The 10778-nt window shown below is 45.7% G+C and overlaps 1 protein-coding gene across 1 annotated transcript; it reads right to left on the bottom strand.

The window, feature by feature from the left end:
* Positions 1-398: 398 nt before the first annotated feature.
* On the bottom strand, positions 399-8833 carry LOC126530570 (uncharacterized). The gene is made up of 5 exons (XM_050177837.3): positions 8041-8833; positions 6592-6653; positions 4349-4444; positions 3005-3031; positions 399-2347 (listed from the first exon to the last, which is right to left on the bottom strand). Exons 1-5 carry the CDS (start codon positions 8114-8116, stop codon positions 2291-2293), a joined length of 318 nt encoding a protein of 105 aa, XP_050033794.1. The 5' UTR covers positions 8117-8833; the 3' UTR covers positions 399-2290.
* Between the last annotated feature and the right edge of the window lie 1945 nt (positions 8834-10778).

Genomic DNA, 10778 nt, shown 5'->3' with positions numbered 1-10778 from the left:
ATCCCCGTTCTCACCACGGAACTCCGGAGTGGTCGGTACATCGAGCTTGCCACAATGCCTGCCGGTGACGAGACGCCATACGATACATTATTCAACAACGCCACGTCCACCGTGCATGCCCGGTGTGCAGCGGCTGTCGTGACGTTCGCCGCACCTACTGAGCCTGCCCCGTGCACATTCCCCTCCTCACAATCTCCCTGCCGCTTCCCTGAGCCCATGTGTTCCTTTCTGTCGGGAGACTTGGACCACTTCGCCCGAGTCCCACCGAGTTGCTTTTTGGTCGCTCCTGGTGCACCACATACAGCACGTCCAGGGCGCCAACACCCCCCCCCCCCCCCGGTTCGGCAGCTGTATCATCACACGGCGCCAAAGCGACGAATGGCACGGACGAAAATCTATTACAAACAAAGTTTTATTCATTCAGTCATTCCATGTAACCACACACATTCCTGTGTACCCCATGCTTAATCGGGCCAGCTAACCGCCGTTAACGGGTATAACGAAACAGGACTGCTTTTCTACCCTCATTCTCGAACAGTCGTTGTCGCACGACACACTGTGGCGCCATACGTGACGCCATGCGGCTACGGAAAGGATTAACATTACGACTTTCAGCGCTATAGTTTTCTCGTGAGTAGCTGGATTGCAACTGCAGCTCAGCCGACCGCGTACAGCATCAACACAGAACAGAAAGCTAAACAGAATTGTTTCGGTCCCTTTGGTGGAGCATGATGCGCGATAACATGTAGAGCGTCTACAGTTTTGGTTCTCTAAACGGCAGATAGGCTAGCACAAAATTTACAACGCATGTGACGCAACTGAGTTGAGGCTATTTGAAGTTATCTTAGTCTTGCCTGTAGCATGGAAATCGTTTCATACTAATAGAAGCTTTCACCCTTTGTCCCACATTTCCTCTCTAAGGTGTCCTAGCGGAGCGTCTACAGGACCTTCTGAACCGCTTTTCAAACCTGTTCGAACAGCCTCTCCAATAAGTTCCGGTACGGGTTTGGTTCCAAGATGGCTGAAAAATAACGGGTTGGTTCAGCTGAATATAACGGTTCCGCTCCAGTTATCAATTCAGTGCTAGTTCCGTGCGGCACCCTGATGTTGACTGGGAAATGTACACTAAAGAAAAAGGTTAAGTGGAACAGTGCTTGTAGATTGCGCTTCACAAAGAGACGTTTCCCACTACTGCCAGGAAGAATCTTGGTATGAAAGAAAAGCTGCTAAAACAAAACATCGGTGGCGACGTGCTTCCGCTAAGCTTGCCCTACCTGCTGGTAAATACGTCATGACTTTTTGTTCACTCGGTCGTGAATAAACCGAAGACTCAACCTAGAAAGCGAGAACTTATTTGGTGGCAGAATGGCCCAAATACAATAAAAATATGATATTCCCTACATTACACTCACGTGACGACATTCAGGTTCCGACAAAAAAGTTCAAAAAACAGGTAATTTGGCCTTTCTTTCTTCAATAATTCACCAACGTTCTTTAGCATGAAGTGAAAAGAAAAGCAAGTTTTGAAGGATATTTTTAATCTTCAACAGGCTTCAAGCGCTTCCCTGTAGAGAATCTATACAGTACGTCTTTGCCAACATACTATACGTCTAAAGGCGTCCACGTGTTTGGCCTAGTTTTTACCGTTCTGCGCTATGTAATGAATTGGCCACGTCGCAAATACACTCAATTCACAGTCTGAAAAGCAAAAGTTCCGAAAGTGTGCAGACACTACACCAACCTCGCCTTCCCTAATAGAATAAAAGTGCAGTTTTCATGGTCGACATACAGGAATTGCCCAAGCCACCAAGAATCTCCGGGCGAATAAAAAAGTGAGTAATTTGATACAGAATCTTCATATTTTGTCAAAACGTTTACAAACGTGCCTTTGGATGCACTGTCATCTGCTGTATTTTATTGGCGAATTCTAAAAAAAAGGTTATGACATTTTTGAGCAATCCCAAATTTTCCGGATAAAGCTTGTTAGTTCCATCGTTCCTCTTTATTGACATTTAGAATGCTTTGTTCTTTTTTGTTTTTGTTTTTAAAAGATATAGTAGTTTGCGTGTCGGTCGTATGTACGTGGGTTTCGCCGAGAAAGTGGGAACTCCAATTTTTTACCTGCATCTATAGCCGGCTACAATGTAGCCTACTTTCCCATTTATCTGTATTCATTAGGCAAGAACATGTTTAGAAATGGATCTGACACATGCAGTAAATGTTTACTACGGATACATGGTTTTAATGTTTATCGCGATGTGCCATAGCGATCAATTATTGAAGAGGAGTATCAGTGGCTTGGCTGGCACGTCGTCAGAGCAGCACGAACCCGGGCCTTGACGTCGTCCTGGAAGGAAAAAAGATAATGCATACATATTAATTCCAGGCACATTAGATCGGCGCCTTTTGATATTTCTCACTTAACTCACTAAGTTTGATTATTTCCCAAGTGTAGTTAATTAGATTTGGTGGATTAGACAACAATGAGAAAATGAGGTAACAGGATATGGGAGTCTTAGAGAACCTGATGTGAGTCTTGGAGAACCGGGCTCTCCATGGGCATAGCGGAGTATCACATCTCGCTACTTCATTGTTTGTTATCCTAAATTATTCATGAAAAAATAGAGCTAGTGTGGTATTCATTGGGTGCTCTTGAATTTACTTGTTCTTTTACTAGTAACTAGTACTTATCATTAGAAGCGATTTGTGCTGTATCGCTAGTCATTTTTTGTATTCTAACATTCATTACTGAATTAGGCTGTCGGTCTAAATACCTCTGTATAAATTTTACTGATAATATTACGAAGTATCATTTCATTTATTTATTTTTCACGCTGACAAAGAATCAAGAAGGTCATAGGCCGTACCGGCCACAGTATTTCTATCTTCCATTTTCATCTGCCGTCTCAGAATGGCGGTAAGCGTCTGTCAAACAATAGAGTTTAGCTAACTTTTTTACTTTACAAGAAAAAATAACTAAATTGCCAAAATAGTGCCCACTTACCGAGAGGAAGGCGTTCGACTGTGCTTGCTGGAAATAAAATATAAATGATTTATATGTGTGTCGCATCAAAACAGCAGTATGAAAACGTGGTCGACATCGTAGTTATTGCTTCTTGGACATAACATGATATTTGCACTATTTCCCCATACTCTGTGTATCAAGCAACGCAAACTGACATTAATTATGTATAGTCACCTAGCCTGCATAACACATCCGACCCGGCACTCAATTGCTTCGCTATGTTCTGTTGTCCAACTTTTAGCCTGTGCTAATTTATGTATTGGCTAATTTTTTTATTTTAACATCACAGGCAAGTTACGGAGGACCGAGTGATGGGAATACAGAATAAGAAAATGCGTATAATAGCACACATGTGGTATGGTAGAGTAAAACGAAACAATTATTAGCAGGAAGAACTGATATCACTATAACATTTATGACAATATATTATACAGGTGGACAAAGCTAACTGTTAGGCAACGATACAATATTAGCTTACAGATAACGTTGTTCCAAAACTTTGTTAATCATCGTCATTCATCGTCATCTCGAAAATACGGAGTCACAAGACGGACGCACGACCAACTGAACTATTGGGCAACGTTTGCGCTTGACAATGCGTGCAACGTCTAGTGCGTCACGGGCACTCTACATGCAGTGGCGACGGTTCTCGTATATTGGAAGCCTCGGCGGGCAGTATTGCAGTGGTCATACATTGCGTCTTGCACCTCGTGAGCAAGTCGTTCTCCGCGAATAAGCAGTGGCAGGCAGTGATCAACGTAAATAGGTGCCTAGAACGGGGGGCGATGCCGTGTTTGTAGTGCTCTCTCACCGTTTTCGTTCGCAGCAATTGCGCACGGAAACGTAACAAGCGGGAAGCTAATGCCAATGACTGTACAGAAACCATACCAGACCGTCGTTTCAGAGCGTAAATCTCGAGACTTGCATATAATGAGCTTGTGGGCGTCCGTACACAGTTTTAACAAGAGACTACGCCGATAGGAAATCCTGATTTAAAGATTTCTACTGGCTTTCACACAGAAACTAGTGCATATTTAGACACTTCAAATTGTACGCTGTCTACTGCGCTACAAAGCTGAAGGTCCTGAAAAAATGGTAGACACTTCTTTTAGGTGAGAAGCACGACGCTACCGCTGGCTTTTCTCTGCTGATCTCGGACATGTAAATTAATATATGTGAAGTTCAAGACTCCAGCCCTGGATCCTCCATGGCTGCTCGGACCTCCCATTTCGCAAGAACTTGTATGCTCCTCGTAACACATTGAAAAATGTTTAGCTGGAACATGCAGGGGCGGCTTAGTGTGCGCGGTCGAGCCATACTTACGCGAGTCTCATGGCTGCGTTCACAAATCTTATTGAAGACGCAGTCCAAGTCCTCACAATGAAGGCGCTCCTTCACCTCTGTGAGCTTCTGAGAAGTCTAGGGAATAAATAGAGCACGGAGAGCAGTTATTGCAAGAAGCATCATAGCGTTGAGCGCGCTGTATTACATCTTTTATGAATATTCGGCCCACTAATTTTCTTAAAAGCACTTTTTCATCGCTTGCTTTACAGCCAGTGTTAACACATCTACACAGCTATACAACTAGGAATGCGACTTTCCCACCGCGTAGGTCTTGGAGTGGGCACAGCGCCTGCAAGACAGACGAAACTGTTGAGATAACCACATCGGTACATGCAATGGTTAATGACTGTGATGTTCCTTTGTTCACGGCCGGACATAATTGTATCAAACCGGTGATTTTTAAGCCTGTGAATAGCCTGTGAAGTGCCAGTGCTAAAAAATTACGCAGATCCCACGCACTGTGGGAATCGATATAAGCAAAGCTTACTGAACTGGGTGCTTTGATTGACGATAATTAGCGGTGATATTTACGGTGAATGTGTAATTTCTTCAACGTTTAGTCCAGTCCGAGAATGGTGAGTTGATGTTAAATGTTACCTTGCGTGCACCAGTGCTGTTTCTCTGCGTAGTACACCGAACACACAGAGAGAGGTGCTTGTTTGAGGCGTTGTCTTGCGCCATATTTTATAACCTCTGCGAGGGTTCAGCATTGTCAGTGCCTCACATGGCACATCGCCTCGTGGCAGAAGTATTCCACCTGAATTGGAATATGGGGCTGTACGTGCCTAAACCAGAATCGAATTATGAGGCATGCCATAGTGGTGGACTCCCGACTAATTTCGATACCGTGATGTAATTTAAAATGTCAGAAAACCTAAGTGCACGTGGATTTTCCATTTCAACCCCCGTCTAAATGTGACTGCCGCTGTCTGCATGAAATCCAGGACCTGGAGCAATGATATAGCCGCAAAGCTGCCTCGGCGGGCACAGAAATGTTGACTAGACGTGCGACCACTTCCGTAGTGTAGCCTGGACCCTGCGTTCGGCTTTAATTCTCTTTAAGGCTCTGCTTCTGCTCGCCCTGCGTAAGTTGTCTCTTGACACATTTGCAGGGTGTTTATTTTTCAGAAGTAGTAGGAACGTACTGTACCGTTCCTTGAAATTAAACTTCTCCAGTTTCACCGCACTCTCTGTCGTGTAGTAGCAGGGTTTCCTTGCCTTCTCACGTCACCTTTTTCCTATCCGCCCCTCCGCCCCTTTTACGGGAACTGCCTCTTCTCCTCCCTCCACTCTACAGTTTTATGTACGTCCCCTCTGGACTCGCACGTTAGTAGAAAGGGAAGTACCGGAGTTTCTGCAATGTTTGTTAGAGATTCCCGGATAATTACAGCTGTCAAGAGGCTAATGTGGCTACGCTCAGGGAGCTCCAGAAGGCATTGTACATATTCGACGCGGTGGGGCCCAAACGAGCTTCTCGCGTCGCCTTTCCTCCCTGACTCGCTCCTCTCATGTTCGTGTTGTCACACGCTCTGAACCATCCCCCGACGTGGTGTCAGACAGCAGCAGAAGCAGCAGTGGGAAAGTCGAGGGGAGAGGCAATGAAAGCGTCCGAAGTCCGAAGTCCAGAAGTGAAACCGGGCCTAAACTACAAGACTACAAGAAGCCGCCATCAGCGTAGTAATAGTATCATAAAAGCTTGGCTGTGAAATAACGCTTTCCTACCGCGCTGACTTCAGCCCCTCGTACCGCACCCGGAAACGAACTTCACCACAGCTCCACTTTGGTCCACGTATAGTATTGCTGGACAAAGCTTGTAAGGTGCTTCACTAGCGCTATCTAGTGCCCTCTTAATTTTTTGATAAATTTTGATAAAATTTCATAAACATTGATAAATTTCATAAATTTTGATAAACGGGCGACGGGGATCTCATAAATTGGATAGGGATCTTCGCCAAGTGCGTTACTTTGGTTAGCCGGACTTTTGCATCTAGATGTCCTTAATGAGAGAAAAAATCGTTTAAACCTTGTGTGTGAGATCTCTCGTAAAAAAAGTTTATCAACTTCGTTCACAAAAGGTTTGTAAAGCAAAAGACTTTGTTCTGCCTGCATTGTCTGGTAAAGTCTAAAAGGAGCGGGACTTGGGCACCCATAGTAATTAAGCGAATGCAGGGTGTAGCCGTCACGTAGCAATGATAAGGAAACAACCCGCTATCGCAACTTACTGCTTCGTCGATATTGCCACGCACGCAGGTTACTAGGTTGTGCCTTTGCTCGGTTGTCGCCCCTGAAAGAAAAGTGAGACACGTTAATATGCAGCGTCTGCTTTAGTATTATGACTGCACAGAGCTTCCATTGAGTAGTCCGTTCCCATTATTTTGGGAAAGACATAGCGCATGCACAGATGCCAGATACTACCCATCTTATATTTTTTTAGTTCAGTGCGTGCAAACAATAATTGATCTATTATTCCACCGAATTTGCTAAATGTACGCTTGAACATGCTATATCTTCTTGTATACCAAGTTCGTGTGCTTATGCCAGCTCCAAATTAAGATTTTTGTAATATGTTCTACGTCTTTCCATGTATGGAACACTGCAATCTTATGATTTAAAGTCCCCGAATCTGCGCAACGGGTTAGAGTGACGCCGTAGAGCATGGCTCCTGATTAATTTTTACCACCTCTTTAACAGGCACGTAAAACACGGTACAAGAGTGCTATTGCTTTTCGTCCCAACGGAACGCATCCGCCCTGAGCGGGAATCAAAACTGTTGCATGCACTGAGCCCAGATTACAGCTCTTCCAAGGTGTCGGATGCAAGGGCGTAGCTACAAGTTTTGTTTATGGTTGCGTTGACGTTTATCATCATAAAATAAAAAATGCGTTTGTGCTGGTCTGAAGTTGCTAATTTCTGACGGGGGAGCAGGAATTAAGTGTGTCGCAGTAGAGAGCAATACTCTGGGAGCCTCTAAAGGCAGATTCGCCGGACGCAATATATCACTGGTTCAGTTGGCGGGCGGGTGGTACGTTATTCAACGGCACCGAACCACGTTGTAAGCACATCGTCAGCGATTCTCTTAAGCACAGCCGGTTTCGTTGCCTATAGAAAAGTCACCCGCGTCCACAGAGGCTAGCCGTGGAAGCGTTTTCTGAATGTGGCTTAGCTTATTTACGTATCTCAGGCAATTCGAGAAACTGTTATTGAGAACGCAGCGTGGTATTTTTACAACCTTTTCTTGCCGTTATGGCTGTGTCAAATTAGAAGAGACAGTATTTTATTTTTACATTAAAATAAATTTTGGGGATAAACGTGGCGATACCATATCATTTGATTTGATTACGCGTCATGCCGCACTAAGGGGCACTCTGGAATAATTTTGACCAACAAGAGTGCATAACCGTGGACCTAAGTCTAAGTACACGAATATTTCTGCACTTCGCTCTCATCGAAATGCCGCCGGGGTGCCCGCGGCCGAACCAGCGACCTCCAGCTCAACAGCGCAACGTGAAGGTACTGGGTTACCGCTGTGGGTTGGCCTAATTTTATTTACCTCTACAATAAGAGCCACCTATTGTTATTTGTTTTCTTCATCCATCATGATGCAGTCTTACGCATCAAAGCAGTACACCCTGTAGGTTTACGGAATCACTACAATGGAAGTCTTCACTCACCGCACAGGGAAAACGGTGGGTCGGCGCTGACGAAGCCGACGAGTGCGACAACGGCGAGGGCAAGAACAACCTTCATGTTGGCAGAGTTCCGATGAGGGTGCCGCAGAACCAGAGTGGGAAGACTAGAGTGGAGTCGCGAAACAGCGCGTGCTCTATATAAAGGAGCCTCTCCTTTAACTTTTGTAGCTGTGGCAAGCCGGGATATGATAAGCCACAATATGCGTACTAACGCTTTTTCATAACCGAGCCAGATAGCCACAATGTCCCCGTAAGTCGCTAGAACCGTCCCACGCGAAAAAAAAGGAAAATAGCTGACAGCGAAAACTATAGGCGAGTGCGCGTGCACTCCTGTGGACAGACTTATTTACTTGCTTAGCGGACGCTGTTCGGACACTCCTCGTCGAGTGGCCGTCTTAGGAGAAATCGGAACCAGCCACAGCGTCAGCGTCTCGGCTCCTGCACTGCGCAAGGCGGCGGAAAACTAAGCGATGCTGATGTCACCGTCTTTGCCAGAGCTGTTGTGTGGTCCTCATACGGAACGAGCTGTCAGCATATCGAGTCTCGGCTTTCATGCACTTCCATCGGGCTCAACAGCGAACTGACAGTGTGTTTTGATCCTTGGAGCAAGAATTTAAAAAAAAAAAAACGCTGTTAAGAGAAGATAAGAGGGTTGCGGACGCTGTTGGGGTTTATCACTTTTCTATCTCGGCGACTATCTTGGTATTATGCAACTGGTAAAGGGTCTTAATATCTAATTCCTTATTTCAGTGTTGCGCCTGGGTTGTGTTAAAAATGTAGCGCTGTAAGAGCATAATTTCAAAGCAGACCTACTCCAGCACTTCGCAGGCTTTAAAGGGATACTGAACAAAAATATGAAAAAAGAAATGAAGGAAGCATCGAAAGTCGACTCGGAACACGTGACAAAGCTGGTGGCGACGGCGGCGGCGGCTGCAGCAGCAGCAGCAGCAGCAGCCGCCGCCATAACGTAGCTCTGGCGCTACAATCGGTCAACCACCTTTGCTTTGTTTATGACGCTTTTTATCGCTTCGTTGTCGTAAATTTAAGAGCAATCTATACTTTTGAAGTGCAGAAGACGCTGCAAACAAGCGCAAACACTACTAATTGTAATAATTCAGCTTGTCGAGGCGGCCAAATCGAAACGAGCCAACCATCTTAAAACATTGGCTAGTCCGCGATAAATTCATAAGGGCGTTTTATGTCGCTTGTCGATGTTTGCGTCATTGGCGTAACGGTTTCAATCTCAGGCCTCTGTGCTATAAGTCGTGTGCTCGAATCTTGTTGCTGGACAACTTTGATAATGTTTGTTTAATTATTGATCACGCAATATACTTCGTTGAAAATGACGAGTTTACAAAGTCACGAAGCCGTTCGAAGCCAGAAGGACGAGGGTTGGGCAGATCCATGTACTTCCCATAATTCCCATGCTGGCTGAACCGCTCCCACTGCAGCTCCCGTGGACACCAGTGCCAGAGTTCCCTCTAGTAATTATAGCACGAAACTCTATGGCAGGAACAGAGGTGGGCAGCAGGCACTTGCCAGATATATGTCGGCACGCTTTCCTCTTTGAACTCATGGTGGCTGTGATTGGCGCGCAGCGCGAATCCATATCATTCGAAGCTTTGATTCTCCAGGAACCTGCCGTGGTTGCTCAGTGGCTATGGTGTTGGACTGCTGAGCATGAGGTCGCGGGATCGAATCCCGGCCACGGCGGCCGCATTTCGATGGGGGCGAAATGCGAACACACCCGCGTACTTAGATTCAGGTGCACGTTAAAGAACCCCGAGGTGGTCGAAATTTCCGGAGTCCCCCACTACGGCGTGCTCATAATCAGGAAGTTGTTTTGGCACGTAAAATCCCATAATTTAATTTAATTAATTAATTCTCCCGGTAAGGCAGACACAGATAGTCTCGCCTGATGATGCTTTTCTCACGCTCTTGCACGCAGCAGCATATAGACATTCTTCTGCATTGTGCCATTGACCACATCACAAAACAGCATAGAACGCGAACGTTGGTATTGAAGACTTGGGCACAAGCTCCGCTGGGGAAAACAAGAATGCGGCCGTGAGCAACTGCGCAGTTGAGACTTCTTCGCTCCCGTCCATGCCGGTGGAGAGACGCGGGCGATGGCTCCGGCACCCGGCACAGACGTCACAGAAACGTCACATGCTCTAGCACACGGCACGGCCGCTACAGAGGGCATTATGCGAATGATGCATTAAATTTATTATTTTCCTGTAGTTTCTTCCTGACAACAAGATTGTGTCAACCAATTTCAGCCCTCAAGCTTTCATTTGGTCTTAAAATGTCGGCGCAAAGCTGTTGTTCCGTATCCCTTTAAATCGGTAGCCTTGTTGAGCAGCTTGAGCCACTTTGAATGGGTGGACGATGTGCTGTCGGGTCTATTACACAAGTTCGGAAACTTTGCATATGCCACTGGCTACGTGCCCAGAAAAACAACTTCAGCTTCGGCAGTATGTGTTTGATACTGGTATGTGTCAATTCTTCTCTAATTGCCCAGAATGGATGAACGAAGGTGTCACAGGCGGTATGTGGCCTTAGATGTACTGAAGCGTTCGCATTATTAGATCACAGTGGGTATGTTGCCTTGGTTGTATTAAAGCGAGTGCAGCCGCTTGACGTATTGGCACTGCACTGAAGTGACGCAAAACTATTCCTAAATTGACTATCGCTAGTGCCTATCTTTTTTTCTGAAA

The sequence above is a fragment of the Dermacentor andersoni genome, chromosome 4, assembly GCF_023375885.2.
Source record: "Dermacentor andersoni chromosome 4, qqDerAnde1_hic_scaffold, whole genome shotgun sequence".
Taxonomy (NCBI): Eukaryota; Metazoa; Arthropoda; class Arachnida; order Ixodida; family Ixodidae; genus Dermacentor; species Dermacentor andersoni.
This window is presented reverse-complemented; position numbering and strand designations above follow the sequence as displayed.